Source organism: Salvelinus namaycush, chromosome 13 (assembly GCF_016432855.1).
Source record: "Salvelinus namaycush isolate Seneca chromosome 13, SaNama_1.0, whole genome shotgun sequence".
Classification (NCBI taxonomy): Eukaryota; Metazoa; Chordata; class Actinopteri; order Salmoniformes; family Salmonidae; genus Salvelinus; species Salvelinus namaycush.
Genome location: NC_052319.1, coordinates 13494755 through 13519440, shown reverse-complemented (window position 1 = coordinate 13519440; position 24686 = coordinate 13494755). Strand labels below are relative to the sequence as shown.

Here is a 24686-nt window from a genome sequence, read left to right as displayed (position 1 = left end):
CAAAGGTTTGGGGTCACTTAGAAATGTCCTTGTTTTTTTAAAGAAAGCACATTTTTTGTCCATTAAAATAACATCAAATTGATCAGAAATACAGTGTAGACATTGTTAATGTTGTAAATGACTATTGTAGCTGGAAACGGCAGATTTTTTAATGGAATATCTACATAGGTGTACAGAGGCCCATTATCAGCAACCATCACTCCTGTGTTCCAATGGCACGTTGTGATAGCTAATCCAAGTTTATCATTTATAAAGGCTAATTGATCATGAGAAACCCCTTTTGCAATTATGTTAGCACAGCTGAAAACAGTTGTTCTGATTTAAAGAAGCAATAAAACTGGTCTTCTTTAGACTAGTTGAGTATCCAAATTCTTTGAACGGTAGTGTATATCAGACCGTATACCAGGGGTATGACCAAAAAATACTTTTTACTTTCTAATTACTTTGGTTGCCAGTTTATAATAGCAATAAGGCACCTCTGGGGTTTGTGTTATATAGCCAATATACAGTACCACGGCTAACGGCTGTATTCAGGCACTCCGCATTGCATCGTGCTTCAGAACAGCCCTTAGCCGTGATATATTTGACATATATTGGCCACCCTTGGGCCTTATTGCTTAAATATAACACAGCACATAACTCAATTAGTTAACCAGGGGAGAGGAAGTCTCAGGAAACTGCAGTGTTGTTGTAATACCTGTTAAAACACCCGTCCACGCCATGAATCATCAATATTTCCAACATGAATCATAGTTGAAACTTGTTCTAAATCAGAAGTATGACAGCCATGATAAGTGGCATGAATCAATCAAATGATGTACTTTCCTCACTGGGCCTCAACTGTCAACACTCCTCTCCACTGAGGTGTTAACACTTCAAGCGGGAGTGCTGTTCGAATAAAGTAACTCATCGCCAAAACACGCAGATGCCAAATGTATCATGCATCATCCATTAACACAGCAATGCTTTAACCTGAGCTTCAATGTCCTGACAGACACTACACTGCAGGGTTGTGCTCAATTCAGAATTTTGGAATTGACTCCCATTCAACTCACGATTTAAAATTCAAATTGAATTGGCCAAACCCCACATGATTTAGAATTTAATTCAGTGCAATTCAAATAAATTCCACTCAGTCATAGAACATGAGTTTCATTGAATCTGACAGGTCACTAGATAACAAATAGTATATCACTTTTCTCTGGAAACAATGTTTATATACTGTACTCTTTTAACGTTAGTGCTTAGAATAAGCAATTTTATGGCAACGAATCATTTAATTTGTTTGGCGTTTTTTTAAAAGCTTTAGGGCCAACTTGAGGATTAAAGTAATGGATCCTGGGAAACGTAGTATTTCCCCCATATTTTTGGTTGTTGTGATTAATGAAAAATAATAACTTTGAATATTCGCATATAGGTTTTGTTTTCATTAATCATTCATTTTAATCATCATTCAAGAGTTTGTCCTGAAAATCTATTGTTTCATCAAATCAAATTTTATTGGTCACATACACATGGTTAGCAGATGTTAATGCGAGTGTAGAGAAATGCTTGTGCTTCTAGTTCTGACCATGCAGTAATATCTAAAAAGAAATCTAACAATTTTACAACTACCTTATACACACAAGTGTAAAGGAATGAATAAGAACATGTACATATAAATATATGGATGAGCGATGCATGTATATAACGACACGTTTTATGTACAATGTGTATATTGTTATAGATTACACCTAATACAGAATAGGAGAGGCATTTGAGTTTTATTTTATTTCACTAAATTAAATTCTATTTCCTTTCATTCAAATTCAAATTGCAATTCTGTATCCTGTTTACGACAAATTTAATTAAACTTCTAGAATTTAATTGGAATTTCCGAGGCTTTCTCAATTAAATTTTGAATTTAGCGCAACCCTGCTACACAGGTGGATGATAAAGCTTCCTTTATCGTGAACATGTAAGGTTTAAGTGCAACTGATGATGTCAGTGTTTCAACTGATGATGTCAGTGTTTCAACTGATGATGTCAGTGTTTCAACTGATGATGTCAGGATTTTCAAAAAACTCATTGTTAATGCTTGTCAGGTAGAAGATGTGTAGGGTATGCTGCTAATGAGCTTAAACATACATAGAAACAACATCTTTGTGTTTAGTTACATGGTGTTTTACTCGTGGCTTAAAAGAAAGTAAAAGTTTCAGAAAACAAGTTAAAATATCAGCCGGATGTCCTAGAAGCCATAATTGATTCTTGTCACCTGCCAGTTGGGTGAATGTTATTGATCACTGTGCTGACACTAGTTAATGACATAGTAGATAGTGGGCCAGAGAGATGGCCATGACTGGTGTTAAAGGATATCAGTCCCTGTCTGACAGATGCCTCCCACACCCCACTACCCCTCCATTCCTGCCCCGTGGCCGGAACCCTGAGCCCTTCTCCAGAATCAGGAGGAGGACATCATCAGTGGCTGGCTAAATTGTGTGGTTAAGTGCTTCATTATCTAATCACCATCAAGACCATTGCAACTAGGCCATTGATTAGCAGAGGGAAGGCCCTGTTTTTATGTATTCATATTTACCGTAACATTTTACGTATGAATACATTTTATTTCCAGGTGGGCATTATTTAACTCTTTGTGTTTGGTTTATACCTCACCATTTTAAGAGGCTGTGCCAGACAGCCTCTTAGAAATTAACTAGCTACACACCATACAGATGTACATTCTGGCACAGGCACAGGTACAGAAAGTTGTCTTGTTTCTCAGCACAATAAAAAATAGAAACGCCTTTGGCTAAACTCACATATTGTGGTACCAAAGTTGGCAAAGAGTTCAGGTTTTCCATGTAAGTAAAAGGGGGAGCCCACAACTGTTAGAGGAATTTACCATGACACTGCAAGTTGAAGATTCATAGTGGTGCTTACAAAACGTGTGCTTGCTTACGGTATGTATTTTGTAGAATAGTCAAATGTATTGTGATTTGGCTATTACATTTACCATGGTTTTCTCCCACTGTGCTTTTTGAAGTGGATGCATTTATTTTTTCCAATTTTCCCCTGAGAATGTAATCATTGTTGGTGATCTCAGTACTCATAGTACAACTTGTGACCTGAGGAACAGTCGATGCCATTGATCCTGATGATGGTGTGTGTGTGTGTGTGCGTGCGCGTGTGTGCGTGCGCGTGTGTGTGTGTGTGTGTGTGTGTGTGTGTGTGTGTGTGTGTGTGTGTGTGTGTGTGTGTGCATGTATCAGTGGAGGCTGCGGAGGGGAGAACGGCTCATAATAATGGCCAGAACAGAGCAAATGGAATGGCATCAAACACATGGAAACCATATGTTTGATGTATTTGATAACATTCCACTGATTCCGCTCCAGTCATTACCACGAGCCCGTTCTCCACAATTAAGGTGCCACCAACCTCCTGTGATGTGTGCTTGTGTGTATTTCTGTACCTACAGCAAAGGTTCAAGTACTTGTGTATGTGGTAGTGTGTTACAGTGATGTGATCCTGTTGCTGTGTTCTAGGTGCGTTTGAGGATGAGGACATTGTCCACGTGGAGGGGAACGTGGACCCAGTGAGGGACATTGAGATCATCCATGAGGAGCTGAGGCTGAAGGATGAGGAGATGATCGGGCCCATTATGGAGAAGCTGGAGAAGGTGGCCGTGAGGGGAAGCGACAAGAAACTCAAACCTGAATACGTGAGTCAATGTCCCAGCATGTCCAATGCAGCTCCCACACAGCACGTGAGCACAAATAATAACCCAGCGTTCCACACACAGTGTCAATGAGGAAAAATGTATTTTTCTGTTCTCCCCCCCCATAGGGTCTCCTTCCTCTCTTCGCGCCATTCTCTCTCTTTTTCTGAGATTGAAAGTGATCGGGGGTCAGGGGTTTTCTGCTGTTGAAATCATGAATAGAGAGTTAGGTATTCAGCTGCTAACCCTGGGTCACAGTGCTGGGCTAATGAAAGTGTTTTCACAAGCCTCTTTTCATCTGAAGTAATACTCAAATCACAGCACAGCTCTCGCTAGCTCGCTCTCGCACCCACGGCAGTTTCTGGAAATTGGGTGAGGCCATACAATGGGTGACCCACAATCCCACATCCAGCTATGAATACAATAAATGTGCTTTGACAGAACATTCTTCGGTTCTCCGCAGTGATACACAGAATAGACTGTGTCAGATTAGAGGGCGTCGAAATATACTGTATATCATGTGGAAATGCATGCGGGGCCCAAACCTAAGTAATCATATTGATATATAATGAAGCTTTGCAGTATTTACTGCAGTAGTTCTGCTTCAGTTGTGATTGCATGATGTGCTCTGTGCAGGGCAGAGGGAGTGTGACCCAATGCAGAATGGGCGAGTAAGCGAGGTAATCTGGCCTTTCAGAGGGAGCGACGTGCTCAATTTCAGAACCCCTGCACATGGAGCCTCTGACCGCTCATTACACTAACGAGCGGGGCCATTTCACCTGCTGCAGGGGCCCCGGCCGGTCGGTCCCCCTCAGAGTAATCCCCCTTAGCAGCCCGGCAGACGGGCAGCCATTCAGGCCAGGCAGGTGGCCGCTGACGCACATAATTGCTGACAATTTTAGGCAATGAATAAAAATAATTTACATTACTTGTCAAAGGTTGTGTATGCCTTGCCAAGTGAAATCTATAGAAAGCTCCTTTAGAAGTGAGAGAATGGTCCTTATCAAAGGCTGCATTTCTTACAGGCTGAATTTGGTATTTGACACGTTCAGCTGAGTTTTATTTTGTTTTACTGAGAGCATCCTTCGTCCTTCTGTTTATGTCCAGGTTTAGGGTAGGCAGTACCTCTGCCACCGTATACCATGATTCTCCTTAATGTAAATAAATAAATGGTTTAGCAGTACGTCCTTTTATAGTGCCTTGAGTACCATAAAATAACCAGGTAAATACCATGTATTTGAATTTAAACGGTAATAATTAGCACTTACTGAGTAATTAACGAGAACGTAGAATGAAGCACTGATTTCTGTAGCTGCAGCGTGTTTTCCCAGAGCTCCTCACTTAGTCCTCTCTCTTTCGAAAATACGCCTGAATACTGAATTAACACGCATTTAAATACAGATATTTACATTTCTGTAGTGTGACATATTATACACGTTTCTATACAAAATGATGATGTTACTCAATATTCTATAGCTACCTACATGTGTTGGGTATTGATAGGTCTGAGACAAACATGGGGTGTTTTATAACTGATGCTGATTATTCCTGTTATAAAATAGACATGATATCTGCACTTGTTCAAAAGTGATTGAAACCATGCCATCTGCCTTTTTCTGAGAATACTCGGCCAATTGAACCATGCAGGTATTTATTCAGCATGAATTCAACTGGCTGATTGTGGGTTCACAAGCAAATATGTCTTTGTATATTGTGAAACACTGTATAGGCCTTATGTTGCAACATAATGGGCTATTCGAACTCATATTAAAAGATTGTTGTTATGATCACTTCAATCCATTTGAGATCATAATGTACATTGAACAAGGGCAATGTTTCATCCCAGAATTCCCTGTCCGTAACAAACAATAATATTCAGCAGCTAGGACCCCCAGCAGTGTTTCCTGGTGGCAGGCGTATGTGTTTGACCCCTGTGGGACCCATATGCCTTTTATTAACACCTGCCTGTTAGAGGAGCGCTGCACGGAGGCCCAGAGCTGATGAGGGAAACCTGGAGCGGCTTCAGCCTATGTCACTGGCCGTTTGCTGTTTCCATTTCACACATGATTAATCTCTCTGTGAAGACTTGGGCTGACGCGGGCGGACTGTGCGGTGCTCTTCCTGCTCTCTCTCCTGCTGGCTGCACTCTGGCTGCCTGACTAAAAGGCCTTTAGAATTCCTGCGGAGAGAGATGTGCAGAGTGTGAATGCAGCTGCCTGGGGGTCAGTGTGTGGAGCTTTTTCTGCCATTGTGTAATTGAGGCTCTGGCAAGCTCTTTTCCTCTGTTCTTTAAAGGGTTGTGTGATTGTGAAGTGCTGCGAGGGTTTGGGGAGGAAAGAGGAGGTAGGGGGAGTGTTGCAGGGGGTGGAGGAGTTTTTATATGAAGGGGGAGGTTAAGTTGAAAGGAACAAAAAGAATGTGTTCCGCTAATTTCTGTGGGGGCCGGATCAACAATAATAGGCTCAATTTCTTTATTACAAATTTTTATAACTGCCTCCCTCCCATGTTCCCACCCATTCCCGCTCCCAGATCCTGTCATGGCCCAGTCTTGCCTGTGGGTTCTCAACCAACAACTGCTTCAGTAATGAATATGGCAAACATTGCTGGAAAAGCCTAATATTTTCTCCAGGAGGAACAGTGTGTAATTAGTACCTGACTAGTGCATATTCAATGACTGCTCACTGCAGAGAGCCAGAGGGATTTAAAATAACACACACATTACTAACCAACTAGCCTTACCTTTTCTCTCTTTCTTACCCTTTCTTTCTCTCTTCATACTTTTATTATTGGATGGTCCTTATTGAATATAGCGTGTGCCAAACAGGTGAACTTAGTGCGACTCACTAGAGGGCATTTTATTCTGTTTTAAGAGAGCGAAGGGGGGGCCTTGTGCGTGCCATCCTTGTCAAAGCCCAGCCTCTCCTGTTTCAATACGAGCAGGCATTGTTCATTTGGTCATCAGGATGCCATGCATTTAGGAAATAATTACCCTGTACCCTGCTGGGTTTATATTCTTTTTCATCTCCTTTAATGGCTTCTTGTTCATTCTTTTTTAATCCCGAACAGGACGTAATGCTCAAAATCAAGAACTGGGTAGCGGATGAAAAGAAACATGTCCGCTACTGTCGCGATTGGACTGAGAAGGAGGTAAGACTTTGATGTTACACTCAAATGTATTAGTGCCATTTATCAGCTTTATCTTTTCATCTGGCCTGAAAGTCAGACTCCTGCTTTTGAGCCAAATGGGTCTGATATGCAAATCACAATTGAATGTGCATGCTGTCTTTTTGGGGGGTATTTCTATATTACTTTTTTAACAAACTAATGATCTAAACGCTTTATAGAGGCTCCCTGCAGAGTCCAGACAAGATCCTAATTTGATTTGGCTTCACTTTTTATTCCGCATCCTGCTCAAAGGCTACTTTGGAAAGTTTGGATCCTCAGTTCTTGTCCTCTCTCTCTCTTTCTTTCACAGATCGAAGTGTTGAACAAATACTTGTTTTTGACATCCAAGCCAATGATTTACCTCATTAACCTCTCAGAGAAAGACTACATCAGAAGAAAGAACAAATGGTGAGTCAGTGCTCAGAAATAGGGAGGAACCCCACTGACTTTACATCCAGCATGGACAACCATGGACCTTCCCTTTTACAAAATGTGTATTTTCCTATTAATTGTTGACTCCCTTACATCTCACCCATCCATAACCATGAATTGATGATTCTTATTTTCAGTTTATGTGATATCAGCTCAAACTGTGACATTTAACCAATGTTTTCCAAGGAACTTCCATTGTCAATTTCCAATATTCAATAACAGTTTTAAAGCGTGTTCCCCTTCTAACCAGTAACTGCAGATAGTTATGAGTGATGTTAGATACAATAGGCCTACAGTGCTCAGAGTAAAGTCCTATTGTGAAGCTTCTTTATTCTCCCCATGCTAAAGTGATCCCTCAGTCACTGTGGAGTTGGTTTGTCTACTACTACAGTACCCACGCTGCTCTACTGACTCCAGACCAATAAGATAGTCTCTCTGTGACAGGACTTGCCTGGGGGTGGCACTCAGCCCGCTCTGACACTCCAGTCACAGTCAACCCTGCAAAACCAAAGCAGCCCCCAAACTCTGCACTTCGTTAAGTATTAAGACCATCTGGTTTCCATTTTCCATGAGAAATGGCACATTTCCATACGATATCAAAGGGGGAAAGGCTTTAAATGACAACAAAAATGAACATTCATAGACTCATAGCCAAAATAGCAATGAATGTCGTATGGAGAGGGCCAATAAATCACAAGGATGGTTCTCTTTAAATATTATGATGTCTACAATTGTTTTCCCCCAAATGTTTGGTTTTGTCTGAAGAGTTCACTGTTTACATGTGTTTGCTCTTCTTCGAAAATATGAATACTTTATGTCTTACTGGGTTGAGTCGCCATCTCCAAATACATATTTTACATGGAATTCAAGTGAGATCAGAATGACACAGTGACTCACAAACATGTGCTTTCAACTACTGTATTTATTTCCTAGTAAACAGGTCAGTGGGGTTCTTGGTGTAATCAGGCGGTTCTATTTGACTTGTCATCTCAAGCCCTGCCTGACTTATCTCTGTCTCATAAACTCTAGAGGTGAACTCATACTAAATGAGATTGTGTCAGAATGTTTCCACATTTATTTGTTTAGCTCTGGTCTGGTAAACAGTGTTCTCCATGTCCCATTCATGCAGTACCTGATATATGGGCCATATGGTATAGCCGTGGCCTGTTGCAGAGTGCTAGTGTGTCCATAGGGATGATGAGAGCGGGCTTTTTCACTTGAGCACCTTGAGGAGAGTGGAGCTTCCCTGGCCACAGGGAGAGCAGAGTGGGAGATGGCCATTACAGGTGAAAGGGATACTTGTCTTATCTACGCAACAGTCACATACTGTCAATAACCGCTCACCTGTGGATTGGTATCGCACTTTTTCAATTGCACTCTAGGATTTGGTGTCAAACAGTTTGTTCCTGCGTTTGTTTATCTCTGCTTCGCTTGGCAGACACGTTCGATTCGGAGGGAAGTTGTTCAACTGATGACTGTCTGTTCAAAATGTTCCTGACATAACAGTCTGTCTGTCTGTCTGGCGGCGGGAGGAGGGAACGCTGCAACAGAAACACATAAATCTGATGAATCATGACGTTGTGGAACATCAGTCATGTGCAGGATTTTTTGTTACTGTGAGAAATGCAATAAATCTCGGGCGTTTTCAAATGGGCAAACAGTAGTGCCGTTGTGTCCTGAGGGCTCAGCGTGGAACAATGCAGACATCAAAGTGTTTCTGATTGACAAGTGATGGGCCACTTCCCTTGTCCAGAGTGGAGCCCACACCTGTACGGAGATGATTACAGGTAGATTTAGCTGCCCCTAAATGTATACTAAATGCTGCTCTCAGCCCTAATAGCAGGCAGTCTGCTGTGGCGACGCCAGACTGCCATTTGGCTGTCGCCATGCTCCCTTGTTTTCCCCCAGAACAGTTGAGATGATGATACGGTTAAAGACTATTCAAAGCAAACAGCAAGACAAATTGTAATCTCAGTTTTTAATGTGAACAGAGAAGAAAGAGGAGCGCGGTAGAAGGGTGTTCATTTACATAGTACAGTGTTTGCAATGTCTGTTAATCACATATTCACTTTCAGGCAGACTTTTCAGTTGTTATTGTTGATGGTATGTTCTCATATTTTTGTCACAAGCATACGTTTTGTCTACACACTTTCCTTTTCAATCATTTCCTGTTTGATCACCATGCTCAGATAGCGTTGCAAATGGAAAGGCCTTTTGTTGAGGAACAGACAGGCACGTGCACAGATAGGGCTCAACCAGTGCTCGAGCACCTGCCCTTTTGCCCTCCTATGAGAAAGTGCTTTCGCAGCTAGGTGGAATTATTTTATTTTGAATTTTATCTAAAAAAAAATGTATGTAACGAATTGCAAATCAAACTAGCTCATAAATCCTCCCCAGCCCTCCCGCATCAAGCGTGCACTCGCCTGACTTTTGCATGAAGTGCACTGTGCTTGCTACGGGCGCCGGGTGGATAGTTTGAAAAGGCCTACTGGTAGGCTACTTTTGAGTTGGACCTGTTATGTGTGTCTCTCACTGTTATGGACAGAGAATGGGCCAATTCAAGTGTTTGGTAGTAATAAGCAAATGTCATCAGCAGAACAAACTGACATCAAGTAAAATTGTTTGTTTTGACAACATCGCTAACTAGCTAGCTAACCAGCAGATTTACATCATCATCCATTATGGTCAGCTGGTAGACACTTTTCTGATGTCACTCATCTCATCTCTAGTTAGTAGCCTACTAGGAGTCATTGGCTCTAGCTTGCTTACAATGAGTGACGAATGTGATATTGCAGAAAATAAATAGGCCATAATATAAATGTTCTGATACAGAGACAATTTGTATTTTATGAATTCCGAGTAATGAATTAGGAAAGTAAGCGTTTTGGACCTGCCCCCCGAAAGGTCTGTGCACGGCCCTGACATATATAGGCCTACTATTGTAATGGTGTGTCTTTACATCAGCGAAATACTTCCATGTTATATAACGTAGGGAAAGAATTCTACCAGAGGAAAACACGTCCATTTGCTAGACCATCCCTGTTTGCACCCTGTTTGGAGTGCAGTGTTGTAACCTCTACATACCAAGCTGACCTCATTTCAACAAGAGTAAACCGTATTAGCGTTAGCAAGCAGCCATCATTAATGGTGGGATCAGAGAGGGAACAGGGCCCCCTTTCATCCCCAGGTTCTCTGCTGGAGACGGTACATCATTTACTGTAGAGAGGAGCACGTGGGTATAATTCCATACAGTACAGTACAGTGCATGTGTATGAGAATGTGTACATGTGCATGTTTGAAGTCTGTTGCCGAGGCGACTCCATGCTCATTTGGATTTTGGCGTAATTGCGGTGTGGAGATCAAAGGCCGGCTGGCCGAGTGATGTTCCAGAGGAGCCTTTACCACGCGGCCCTCTCCTCTGTGGAGCGGGGGCTGCCTGCTGCTCGCGCCGCTCCCCTCTCCCCTCCAGCCATGCGCTGCCCCCTGCACATCCCCGCTCGTAAAAAATGATTAAGGCTGCATTTGTCATGTGTTTATGACTGAGAGGCATTGCGTGATAGGGAATGGCATCTACAAGAGTCTACCAAGAGGCTTTCTCTTCCCTCGGCGTCAGTAGGCTGCCTGGAACACTTTTGTCTGTGTCACATAGTTTGTGTATTAGAGAGGGTCATTACTCCTCAGTTTATAATGTGGGTGTTTGTCTGCTGTTTGTATGTTTTCACTTGTCAAGGCACAAGCTGGTAATTTAAAAGCTCCTGGTCAGTGGAGTTTTCAACCTTTTTAATATTTTCATTAGCCTCAATATTATCAGATATTTAATCCAAGGTCCTTAGCAGACAACCAACTGCCATCGCATTTAGTAAACGCAAAGCTCCACTTGAGAGCCAGCCTGTTTTGCTGAAGAGTTTTTTTTTTTATCTCATAATGTGCTTTAAAGTAAATTGGAGCCTCTTAAGTAGGTGTGTTGACCTTTAAGAAAACCGGAAAGCGTGACCTCTCTGAGTGTGCAGCGTTTGTACCGTGAGCGGGGAGAGGAATGTCAGGGTAGTACGGCTCTTCACAGGGGGCTTTTACATGCAAGGGGTCTGTCTGTCTCTGTCTGCGTGTGTGTGTCTGGCACGTGTCTGTCTGTGGATTGGTCGTATGTTTATTGCTTTCTTCCTGCTTATGTTGTGTGTCTCCAGACATGTTACTTTGTTCTTACTGACTGTCTCTTCATTTCTCTCTTGATATGGAAAGTGAACCAGCAGGTATGTTTGCTTAGTGGACTACCCCAGCTAGCCTGTAGATGGTGCTTTGACAATTAAAGTAAAGGTACCTCTGCAGTGAATCGCAGCAGGGTGATGGTCTAGCCACGTTTACTTTTAAGATCCCACTGTCTGAGAGGATGTGCTCCGTTTGTCCCTCGGTTTCTCTCTACAACCTACTCATCCATGTTTTGTTCAGGTCTTCTATTCATTTGATTTCAGGATTGACTTTATGTTTAACTTTTATTTTGGTGCAGAGTAATGATAACTGTACATTTTCTATAATGTTAGAGGACTTGTTAATGAACTGGCAAGCGAGCACATCTTGGTCTCCATGAGATTTTGAGGCAGACTGTCACCGAGGGAAGGCATTGTTGTGGTCTGCTGAGAACCGTTACAGGAAAGCGGTGGCAGCAGCCCACTTCTGCTACGCCAAACCATAATTCCCGTAAACAGAATTTAACGTTTATTGAGTGCTAAACCACTGGCTCCATCCAAGTTTTAAGGAACTGCTGTCTAGGGAGTCACGGTTTGCCTTTCAAAAGCGATGTGGGAGATATATGACCAGTGGGTCCGCTTTCACTCTGTCCACAGCCATCCTCTCTCCCCTTATGTACTGTGGGATCCTGGAGAAAAAAAACGCGTTCCCGTGGTAGGAAGACATGTACCCTGCTGAAAATACACACTCCTAGTGGAAGCCTTCAGTTAGGCTTTTTAATGAGTGTGGATGACTTTGAGAGGCTCGGAGAGGAGTAAACCATATCCAGATGGTCTTTAATAAAGGTCCCGGAGCATCAGTTCACTTGGCTTTGTTATTGACCGTCCCTGGTCTGTCTGCCTGGTCTATCACACTGTTGTTGTTCACCATGTTGGATTAGTAGAAGACATTGGGTAGCCTGGCTGCCTTTGTTGTGGTCTGGTCTGGTGAGGTCTGATGGGGCTTGTTGGGGAAGACATGCAGGCAGGGACGGCTCTGTTCGGTTGTTGTTATCACTAATGAGATCCTAACGGTGAGTGTCACAGCCTTCCTTCCTGGCCATAGGAACAAAGCAGACACTCATTTGTTCTCTGTTGACCTCACAAGACAGCGACTTGTTCCCCAAAACGGTCCCCTTGTGTAATAAAGATTGGGACAATGCCAAGTGGGTGAACCGGGCTACATACTTGACCAGAGGGAATAGCTTCAGGTTAGATACTGATCAGAAGTCCCATTTAACTGAGTAAAGCTCGCTTACCTCTTGCTCTTGACCCGCTCATAGGACACATAATGATTATTGTGTCACTACTTTTTGCCATACTTTCTGTGTTACTAACTAGATCAACTGTTGTGACAACACTGGATTTGGTTTGAATCCGTGTGTCAGCATATAATACATCATCACACCCTCATTCAGTTCAGTCCCTGTTCTTTTGATAAGAACAGCCATTTCTGTTGTAACACAATATGCTAACCTCTTCCAAAGCATTCAGATGCAGCTCTGTGGTGGGAAAAAAAGAAGCCCTCGGAAGCATTCTTTGTGCTATTGAGAGCATAAGAATCTCTGTGTGTTTTAAGTCAGGCTAATGATATATTTTGATAGCTTTGGCTGTGGCAAGTTGTGCTGTTTATTATCTTTGCGATAAGGTTTAAAACAAAACACACATGTCACAGCAAGTGTCCTGCAGCTTGGCAGCTTTAATGAGATAAATTAATGAATTTAGTGTTGCCACATACAGCTCCTGAAAGCTTGTTATCAGAGTGATTGTTGAACTGTTATGAATGGAAAAAGGAAACGGAGGGGGAAAAAAGGATGGGGGGGCATGATTGGCTGATGTTCCATATGTCCTTGATTACCTTCCCTCTGCTTTTATTCTAATAAGTGCCATTCTTTGTACTCCCTTGGACGGGTAGACAGTCTGACACAAGATGAGAATAAATATTGCATGTGGTACACATTAAGCTGTCATCCAGGAAGAGAGAGGGAGAGATGGAGAAATCCACCGCTTTACATTCTGCTGCCTGCTCTTGTCACAATTGTCACATCTTGATGACTTTCTCCCCCCTCGTGTTCTTGCTCGCAGTCAATTGCAATGAATGACAGCCCTGCTGTCCCGTATAGAGAATTATTTAGGGTGATGTAGTATGTACTCCTGGGAGTTACTGTTTGAATTTCTGATCGTGATATTCGTGTTTTTTTTTAATTGAGTGTTTGTTCATTCAATAAAGCCAAATTCACTATGGATTTCATCTATGTTTGTTTTCAAGTATTTGTACTTCACGAAGGAAAGTTGTTAGCGAAGAAACAATCAAAAAAGCCTGTTGTTAGCATGGCCTTGTTGTGCAGCTTGAGAAAAGAGAGCAAGAGGATGCTCTTAATTAAGCCTCTTCCCATTGTACCGGTACCGCTCTGCTTCCCTTAGCCGTGAAGAGGGAAACAAGTTCACAATATTGGCTGTGATGTGAGGAAAGTAGTGAGAGAGGCTGAGGTTCTGTGCTGGCTGCTTGCCTCTCAGGACTGTATGTATTGCCTCTCTTCGCCTCTTCATCCAGCCGTGGCCACGAGGAGCAGAGAGCTTCTGCACTCATGTCCTCACAGGAGCGCACCACTGGGAAGATGAAAAGCGTCCCACAGAGCCCCTGACTTCCCAGCCTCAAACGGCACCGTGAGCTCATACCTCTCATTTCCCCCCTCCACTGAGGGAGGAGGGGTGGAGAGCTGGTCGAGATGCTGTGTGCTCCCGAGCGTTCAGCGGGAACTGGGAAACAGAGAGGGGGGGATAAAGCCTCTGGGTTGTTATTGTATTAGTTGGTGCATGGCATGCAAGCCAGCAGCGGCAACAGCAGACAGATGGGGAATCCTTCAGCAGCACGTGTGTGTGTGTGTGTGTGTGTGTGTGTGTGTGTGTGTGTGTGTGTGTGTGTGTGTGTGTGTGTGTGTGTGTGTGTGTGTGTGTGTGTGTGTGTGTGTGTGTGTGTGTGTGTGTGTGTGTGTGTGTGTGTGTGTGTGCCTGCGTGCGTGCGTGTGTGCGTGATATCCAGGTTCAAGTGCTGAGGAGCTTTGTTTGGCTGTGTGTCTGTCCACCTGTGGGTGGGTCAGTAATGAAGTAGTGGAGAGGGAGAGATTGTTAGAGGATTACTTCTCAGTCCTGTCAGCATTCAATTGCATCTGAAAGGAGGCACTCTGGGCCTAGGTGCTGGGTCCCTTTGTCCCCACCTTTTACAGGCTTACCTGACTAAGCAGTGATAATGAATCCGGTCCGTATGAATGCACGGCAGACACAGGCCCAGGTCACAGGCCCAGGTAGCTGCACCTGTACTTTAGGAGCTCCCATTGTGTCCTCCCTCCTGAGTCGTTTAAGCAGATCAAAGCTGTGACAAAGCCCAGGGCAGCCCCAGGCAGGCGGAAACACAGGAATTATTCCCCCTTCAGGATTCTCTCACAGAACAAGACAAATAGACAAGGCACCCCTGTGGGAAGTGTTCATTCCAGCCTACTGTGTGTTGGAAGTTCTTTTGTTTTTAGTAGGTTGTCATTACTTTACCATAGGTTGTTCCGTTGAATAGACAGACGTATTGTAATTGCTGCAGGCATGTATTGTAGAGCTAATAACCTGTGTTAATGTAGGTGTAGGTATTGTTGGCTTATTGTGGAATAAAATATGTAGGCGACACAAAAAGGCTATTAGGGTATCGAATAACAGCATGTTTAGGATGTGGTTGTTTTGAATAATCTAAACACCATGACCGCAAGAAATTACCGTTAGAGTATTATGAAGACATACCAGAAATATGCATCATTTGATGAATATATATATTAGGTTGAATAGAGATTAAAATAAATACATTTAGAAATAGAAATCGTTGAAGAGGCCGGTTTTAAAGAAAATATTGATATATTATATTTGCTTTTAAATGATTATATACTGGATATATATACATACTTTTTTTAGGAGACTAGCAGGAAAAGCAGCAGAAACCTGGCTCGTTCCCCAGTCTTCTTTGAGGCTTTTAGGCCGGTGAGTGATTAGCAGAAATAATGTCCCTGTCACCCTTAATCATATTAAAACGTGGTTAACATTTAATTTTTCCTACTTGATATGCAAAAATTTCCACTAGATTTGCAGCGAAGGCCATTGAAATTCCATTATAAAAAGAATAAAAATTTCAGGCGTCATTTGTTCAGAGAAGGAGATCTAGATTTGAAAGTGCTGAATCTTTCTATTAGCAGAGCTGTGAGAGATGGCACTCTATACTGAGGCATAATGGGACAGTGACAAGACACACACAAGCACGCACGCACGCACGCACGCACGCACGCACGCACGCACGCACGCACGCACGCACGCACGCACGCACACACACACACACACACACACAGTGTCTTTTCTTTCATAGTCTTTTGTTCTCTCTCCCAGTAATGTATTGTATCTACTTTGATATTTTGGCATCTTTGACAGTGGTCACCCTGCTTTTACAAACAACACATTTGAACTCTCAATTGCACAGCATGTTAAGGAACATATTTTTTTCTCAAATAGTACGGGTACTTTGAAGCATTCTTGGATTGAGTCAACATTGTGTAAACTGTATACTGAAAGTGAAACATTTCGACAACAGAATATACATTTTATTTGCCAGTTTCTGATGAATTAAGCTCGGCATTGCTTAGATTGTAGAATGCATAGTTGAGACAGATGGCCCAGACTCAGTATCAAATTGTCAGCACATTAAGATACAGGACATAGACCCATCTGAGTGCAGACGACTTTTCACTTATTAACTGCATGGTCCGACTTTGACATGACGGACTGACATCACATGACACTTTGTACGTCATTATTTACCAATGTATGCGTGATGGAATATCCTCTTGGAGAGAAGCAATATTTTTGATGTTTTGGCATGAACATTTACCCGATTCATTTGTCAAGATGCGTTCTCACACAAATAATTGGAGAGGATGTAAATACTACTGTAAAGTGGCGTGACTAGACAGTGGTGAAGTTCCTGAAATTGGTTGGAGAAGTCATGTTGACAGAACATCAAATCTCTTAATTGACAGTGCTGCGTTGCCTCTGTTGGGAGAAGGGGGTGTACCTTGTTCCTGTGGCAAGGTGTTTGTCTGCTCCTGTGTCACTCGATGCGAGGACCCAGGGACCCTCGTGCTCATTTGGCGCTCACATTCTCCATCTCGGCATCCGCATTATTAAAATCATCCCTCAGCGCTCCACCAAGAGCCTCTTTGTTACTTGGCTGGCGAAGCTCGCTTCTGTCAAGTCTTCACCAATTACAGTCGCAGGTACAATGGTCTATTCACAGGATCACAGCCCTTGACTGGTGTGGGGAGAGTGATTTGTGAATCATTATTCGGCTGCCTGTAGAGAATGCGATACCTGAGGAATGCAAATAATCTGCCAGCGAATAGACGGCTGGGCTCCTAAAAGTGACAGGCTACAGCTGTTATTATCCCAGATTGGATTCTTTTCCCCTCTTGGAGAGGCAGTCATCTCCTTGGCTTTCAAGCTGGAGGTTTCCACTAAATGTTATTTCTTTCCCTTCATGAGAAGTGGTGGCCAGCTCATAGTGGCGGCTGTCAAATCCTCAACTCTAGTTTAAGCGCATCACAGCCTCACTCTTAGCAGGAAGGGAAATATTAGGCGATGGTTCTAGATAGATAGTTATGTTTACTGCAGAGAGAATCCATTGATGGTGTAAGAAGCGCTTTTGGCATCACTCAGTAAGATAAATCAAATGATCAAAAAAGCATCCAAGCAACCGCCGCTATGACGCTGCTATGACATTTCCCTGAAGTTGTCATTCTTTTCCCATATTTAGCATTGATTGTATTGTTCAGCTGTAAGCGGTAGAAATACACTAGATTTGATTGACTGAACCAGTGATCCAATAGCTAGATGATAAACGGTTGACATTGTTATTGGAATAGCTGTGGCATTGAGGTTGTGCGGTAACTCCCTGCCTTTGATTTCTTATAGGTTTTTAAACAGGAAAGTAGGATTACAGATAATGACGGGCCTTTAGAATCAATCCAGAAGCCTGGGAGCTCTCTCTGTCGGGCCCGATGTGTGAAAATGGGTCTGTGTGATGCTGCTCGTTGGGTTTCGTCCAATCCCAGGCCAGGCTGAAAGCATGTGGGGCTAATCTCATAATTATCCGACCCCCCTCCCCACACATTGTTCTGGCAGAGAGTTACCATTAACTGTGAGGATATCTTTGTCCTGCAATGTCAGGTGTCCCGCTGAGTCACAGGGCAGAAAAACCTCTTAAAAGGGCTTTAAGGGAAGTGAATGACTAAGACGTTCATAAGTGGGAACACTATACTTACATCCATCCTCCAGGCCTTAGAGCAATTATTGGACTGGGTGCTAACGGTTTGAAATAAATCTACTTGTCCTTTACAGTAAAGATTCAACCTACAGTAAGGATGGATTTGGGGTAAAGCATTGCCATTTTAACTATATAATTGTCAACAATCTGCTTTTTCTTAATGGGATGTCATTGCATGTATTCTTTCATACCTACACATGACATGTCACATAAATGTAGTCCTGAACTGGGAACTTGTTAATAACCGAAACTTAGCAACAAAGTGAAACTGTGCAATCGCAGGGCGACCTTGGCAGGGCAATGTTCCGAAACGGCATGGTAAACAGGCCGGGCTGTTCTCTCATGAATATGCATAGGCCAGCCGACGGATAACAAACGCTACTCTGTTCTGTCAGTCAACACCAACACCACGAAGCTCCATCCTGCCTGTGTTGTTGTTGTGTCTACCATCCAGGTTGGTGAAAATCAAGGAGTGGGTGGACAGTCACGACCCCGGGGCGCTGGTCATCCCCTTCAGCGGAGGAGTGGAGAGTGTCCTGCAGGACATGAGTGAAGAGGAGATTCAGAAGTACTGCACCGAGCACAAGGCTCAGAGGTTAATTAGCATTCAGTCTCCCCACACTTTATTATCAACTGTGCCCTCCACGCACTCCTTTAATTGCATGCGCTGATAGAATAATAAATGGGAGAGTAATTACCATTATAAAGCAAGGATCCCTCTCTTAACGGGAACAACTCAGTCAAAGGGTTTTCTTCTAAATTAAGTTTTTAACTGTCATCTGTCATCTACAGGTATAATTATAACTTGGGCATTTTGGGTGTATTGTTCGTATGTGGAAACCTCTATGGAGGAAGAGAAATTGTGACAGCAGATTTTTTTTTCTCCCGAGCTCTGAGAGACGTTGGGATGAATTCTTAAAGGTGCTAAATGAGACGGCAAGCGTGCCAATTAATCCCCAAAAAATCACTGGAGAATTAAATGCTCTATGTTAAACGAAGTGATCCTATTTTATTTATTTAATGAGTTTATATGCTGGGATTGATGTGGTCTTGCCAGAGAGGTGGCTACGAATCAAAGCAATACTAAAATACCCTAAATGACCTAGCATTTACAGCACCGTGAACAACATGAAAATTGATATTGCTTTCACCCTGCTTATTCTGACAGCGTTCTGACAAGGATCATCAAGGCTGGCTATGGAGCCCTACAGTTGGAGTACTTCTTCACAGCTGGACCAGACGAGGTCCGTGCGTGGACCATCCGGGTAAGACCCTGTCCCAGCGGCTGGCCGCGCCGCGCACCGTTCCACCCTGCTGGCATCCAGCCTGATATCAGCCACTTTCAACTTTGTCATGGTCCTGCTTTAGCTAGTCATTACAGGCCAAGGATAACTTCAATTACTGGTGAGCTGCTGAACAGTGAAAGTGGGGGGCTACATTGATTGAGGAGGGCAACAATTGATTTTGCCCATTACGTCCTGAGAATGTTTCCATCCAGCGCAGATCTGCCTGCCCTCCTCCTGCCGCGGGAGATAAGGGGCCCTAGCATTGTGCCTGCCTAATCTGTGTGACGGGGTTGTCTGTGCTGAAATTGATGTGGCTTTTCATTTGACCATTTGTGGGCCCTACTGGGGGCTCCTCCTCCCTGTGTCTCAGTTTACTGAGCCCGCCGAGAGCCTGGGTGACACTGAATCACAGGAGGATTGACATCGATACAGATGTTGGCTCGGCACACTGGTATTGTGCAAATGTTTTAGAGGGAATAAAAGGATTAAGGGCCGTCCTAATAATGTATTCTACCTCTCAGGAGTAGCATACCGATGCATTGGTCAATCCTAATCACATGTAAGTAACGTGAGCAGTATTTAAGACAACTAACTCAACTGAAAGTATGTACAGTATGTTCTTAAGAAAAAGACCACTTTGAGCTTAAAGTTTTAGATGGACAATAAACGCAACATTTTATTTGGGAGACATAGTGGTTAAATATATGAGCCACCTCCTCCCAGCCATGAGTGATGTCCTCAGTGTGTTTAGGAAAGTAACAGAAGTCCTCCAAGCCTTTCTCTCCTATGGGCTTGTCTCTTTTGACATAACTGATTACAGCTAGCCTTGATTGTGTGTGAGAGGCATTTAGTCTGGTAAGCATCAGTGAGTAGCTATATTAACCCAATACATCTTACATTGTAAAAACTACACTCTGTAACGTGGTGCTGCTAAGCCCTTTAGCATGCTTTATTAGGCAGCCTCGAGGTGACCATTATCTATCAGGCTGCTCTGCATAGCTGTTAACTACTATGATGTGTACCTCTTGTAGTGTGGCATAGGACAAAATCATCCCCTAATCTATTTTTCTCCACCTAGACAAACCTTGATGCTGATTAATGGTAGTTAAACTTACAAGCACTCCGTCAATGAGATTGCATAGGGATGGTAATGTATTGGAGTCATTAAATACACATCATTCTTTTGGCATGAAATATGTTGACCCCAACCTGATTATATACATAATTAAAGGTGCTCAACAGTTTCGAGGCACAGTGCTACAGAGCAGAGAGAGAGAGGGAGAGCAGGTCGACAGGCACAAGTCATAATGATGCAGAGCAGGGATGTCACTTATTTGGGTCATTTGTCAATTTCCCCCAGCTTTATTTCAATGCATATAAATTGCGTATTTTATCAGAGACAGTTGTGACTTCTAGTGCTAAATGGGATTTAATGTAGAAAGAATTTATAAAACAGTTAGGGAAAACAGTTGTTTTTGGTTCTCGGAATGGACATCTAAAACAACCAATTTGATATTTTCCATGGTTATTCCATTATAATGTAAGTTCCGTTTAAATTCAAATGTATATTCCATAAAGGGAACTTTTACATTTCCTTTCAATCATCTGCTGTGCTATGAAAACATTTTGAAGAAGTTCAAACACGACAAAGGGGAGGACGGTATAATATTCTACAAATACATATGCAGATAGTATACACTGTATATAAAATATAGTGAACGTTTCTATTTCAAAATGGTCAGGTATGATACAGCCAGGTCAATATAGTGTCTCTCCCACTGCAACACGGCCTCTCTCGCTCTCTGATGACCTGAGGCCAGAGTAGCAACCCACAATGAGGCAAGATTGCTTGGACAGAAATCAATAGCACCCTGGAATGGGAATCAGAAATTGCTGGTGGGCATTGATAGCAGCTCTGACTCCTTATCGGCCTCAAGGCTGCTCTACCAATGCACAACTGTGTGTAGTGCTATCCAAAAATCAGGAGCGAGGTAAGAATAACCCCCAACACACCCCCTAGCCATGCTCACTACACCATCCCCCTATCAAACAGCATGTCAGTCCTGTGCTGTAATCCATCTTCTCCAAAACAATTAATTTACCTTGTGTGTCCTTTCTCTTTCTTCCTCCTGACAGAAAGGAACCAAGGCTCCACAGGCAGCCGGCAAGATCCACACGGACTTTGAGAAGGGCTTCATTATGGCTGAAGTAATGAAATTTGAGGATTTTAAAGAGGGAGGCAGTGAGAACGCTGTCAAGGTGAGCCGTCGGGGTGCGCCAGGAGATGAGGGAAGTCTCCTGTGATCAGTGGAGCTGACAGTCACCACACTGCTCGCACTGCAAATGCTCTTCACCTTTACTCAGGGGAAGAAATTACTGCACACACTCCGCCAGCGCACCTGACAAGCCAACTGATTCCGTCTCTAAACACTGCAATTCTACTCCTGCTGCGCATATCTTTATCCCAATCTGCTCTAACAGGCTCATGGTAGGCCTTTCTTATACCTCAGACCAGCGGCTCAGAGGAAGCTCTCTGTACCCCACCAGGCGTTAACCAGCCACATCTATAGAGCGGACCGTTAGCTTTACACTCTTTGCCGCCAAATCCCCAAGCCACTGTAGCAGCACTGTTACAGCGATATAAAGGGGCAAGTTAAATAAAGTGTGACATTTTTTACATAAGGACTGTTTCACGGATGAACAGCACATAAGTGTGGCCTGCATATCTTCTTTTATAACTGCCAATGTTTGTTTTGACCTTTTTACTGGAATGTGGCTTTTAAATGGGCTCTGCTCTGTCAAATATAATCACTGTACTTCATGGTGAATTTGTGAAGACAATAGCTCTGCGATAAATACAGCAGGTTATGTCGCTGAGCGCATAAAGGCCCAGTGCAGTCAAAAACTTGATTTGCCTGTGGTTGTATATACTTCCACACTATGAGGTTGGAATAATACTGTGAAAATGATGATAATGCCCTTTTAGTGTAAGAGCTGTTTGAAAAGACTGCCTGAAATCTCAGCCTGTTTTGTTAGGATTGAGTTTTGGCCTGCCTGGTAACATCACCAGGCGGTAAATTGGTTAATAGACCAATAAGAAAGAGTTCCAAATCTCTCTGCCAATAACAGCTAGTTTTGAGTTTGCCCCTCCCCACTCAGACCACTCCCCAACAGTCCTAGCTATTTTTGTTTCTTTTTGTCCATTTTAATTGAAAACAATCACAGTAAGATACTTAATTGTTACCCAGAAATGATTTGATATTGAGATAAAAATGGCTGCATTGGATCTTTAAACGTTTTTATTCTCAGTCTATGAGTGTGTGGAAATGCTCAGGGTAACTGTAAGACATTGGCCTCATCTACAACACCTCTCATCCGCCTGGTTGAGTTAATGCTATTGGGTCTTGCGTTTTCTTTTTTCAGAAGAAAGCTCGGGGCAAGGAACAACATTCCAAAGTGTTCCATGTCACACAATGGATTGTAGCAATTTCCCGACACCCACCGTGACTAGTGTGTCTGATGCTGTTGGTTTGTCTTGTATGGTCCTGCCCTTGACACAGCAGGACATGAATCTGTCCGTGTCAGTGGTTAGCACGTGTCTGGAGGAAGTGCCTCTATTGGTTTACCTCCAGAACCTTGACTGGCATCTGTTATTAGTGGGTACAAAGCCCTTCACAGTCCTATTATGTAGATAGTCGTGGTACTTAAGCTTCAAACACGATCAAACTTGACCACCAGCCAATAGCTGTTGATGACATCAAACCATGTGGTAATTGGATACTTTTTAACCTGAAATTGGCCTGGGTTCTGTTTAAAATGCAGCAGGTCTAAAAGTAACAGTAAGTATTTGTTTCACCAATGGAATATATGGATTAAACAATTAGGGATGTGGACAATGTGGAGATCACAGAGTTTCTAGATGAGTATCAGACAGTAATCCCTCCTAAATCCCGTGCAGGAGATGTGTGATTAGCACTGGCAAGTAGTGAGAGCTTGGCATACTGACTCCTAATGTCACCCAGTAGATCTCCAAATCCTCTGTCTGGCAGATATTCATGCACTACATTACTAGCCCTATAGGGATCTGGAAATGACCAAAACATTTGAATAATTCAATAATATTTCACCTCAACTCTTTGTAAAATGTGTATAAATCCTCTGTCATGTATTGCTGGTTACTAGTTCCTAAAGTGTCAGTAGAGGGTGAAATGTGCAGGGCTCTAGGGGTTTGAACATGATTGTTATAGAAGCCTGACATCAGAGCCTCAGGTCCTGTTGCATGCTCTCTTTCCAATCCCCGTTCCCTCGTGTATATATGGACACGGAGCATTTTTGACTGCAGCATTAAGGCCAATGCTAGTTCATGTCAGTTGTGGGAACGGGCTGTTTGAATAGGCCAGCGTACAGGGATATCACATTATTAGGAATCATATCTGCTTAAGCCAAGCCTGCTCCTCCAGATGGCTGCTTTCAAGTGCAAATGAACCAGTTAGACGTGTCTGGTTTAATACATACTCTGGAATCACAAATAGCCATTGATTCCCCCCCCCCCCCCCCCCCCCCCTGTCTCCCTCTCCAAGCAGTGTTTCTGGTGCTATAGAGTCTGGATTAAATGGTCTCCTGAGCCTTTAAAGGGACATTGATTCTTCTAATTAATTGTGCCTTGTGCAGAACCAGAATGCATAAACCCGTCCGTATTAGCACTTCAAGTCAATTATTTTGAGTTTGCCCGGGAAGGGGAACAAACAGATCTAATGTATACAAAAGAAATGTTGGAACTTATTTTGTTTCCTTGAGAAGTTTGAGGTTGCTATAATGAAGAGCGTTATTAACATTTTACTTGTACATATGAATGGAAATTGACAGCGAAGAGGGTTATTCACTCAGTGGGAATCTAGTCACCCCATGAATAAAACATGACTGTGTGTGTGTATGCTGTTTTCAGGAAAGAGTGAGATGATCACGTGTGTTCATTGCTAATTTGCTATTTATAGCTATTTCTTGTTTTTCATTACTGTCATTAATTAGGTGTTGTGTTTCTCTGTTTTACAGGCAGCGGGGAAATACAGACAACAGGGAAAAACCTACGTTGTGGAGGACGGAGACGTCATCTTTTTCAAATTCAACACGCCGAACCAGCCCAAGACTAAGAAGTGACTCAGTCACAGTCTGTTGGCTACCAGAATGGACTGTGCCGTTAGATAATTCGTCTTCTTTGTTTTAGACAGAATGAAGCTGGAGATTGTGATTGATACCTGCCAGGTCGGCTCAGTCCTACCTACTGCCCACTCTGCCACATTATCCCTGTTTGTTTTTGGTTCAGGAGAATTCCATACAGTCCCCCTTGCCAAAGAACAGGTCCACTAAACGTTGACAGCTTTTGGTAGGAGCATTTGAAGAAGCGTATTACTCTCTTGATACTTCATTAATCTCCATCACTGGTGCCATGCCTGACACAGCTGACAGCAGGGACAATGCGACCTGCTCCTCTCCCCCTTCCAGAGATAATGCATGTTTTACAGTAGCCCAGATGTCTA

General features: G+C 43.0%; 1 protein-coding gene across 1 annotated transcript in view; it reads left to right on the top strand.

The window, feature by feature from the left end:
* Positions 1–24686, top strand: part of LOC120057781 (obg-like ATPase 1) — a 45540-nt gene extending 20854 nt beyond the window's left edge. The window contains exons 5-11 of the mRNA XM_039006248.1: positions 3522–3697; positions 6761–6841; positions 7170–7267; positions 18318–18458; positions 19032–19128; positions 21286–21408; positions 24202–24686. Coding sequence (XP_038862176.1) covers positions 3522–3697; positions 6761–6841; positions 7170–7267; positions 18318–18458; positions 19032–19128; positions 21286–21408; positions 24202–24306 — 821 coding nt within the window. The 3' untranslated portion in view covers positions 24307–24686. The remainder of the gene's footprint in view (positions 1–3521; positions 3698–6760; positions 6842–7169; positions 7268–18317; positions 18459–19031; positions 19129–21285; positions 21409–24201) is intronic.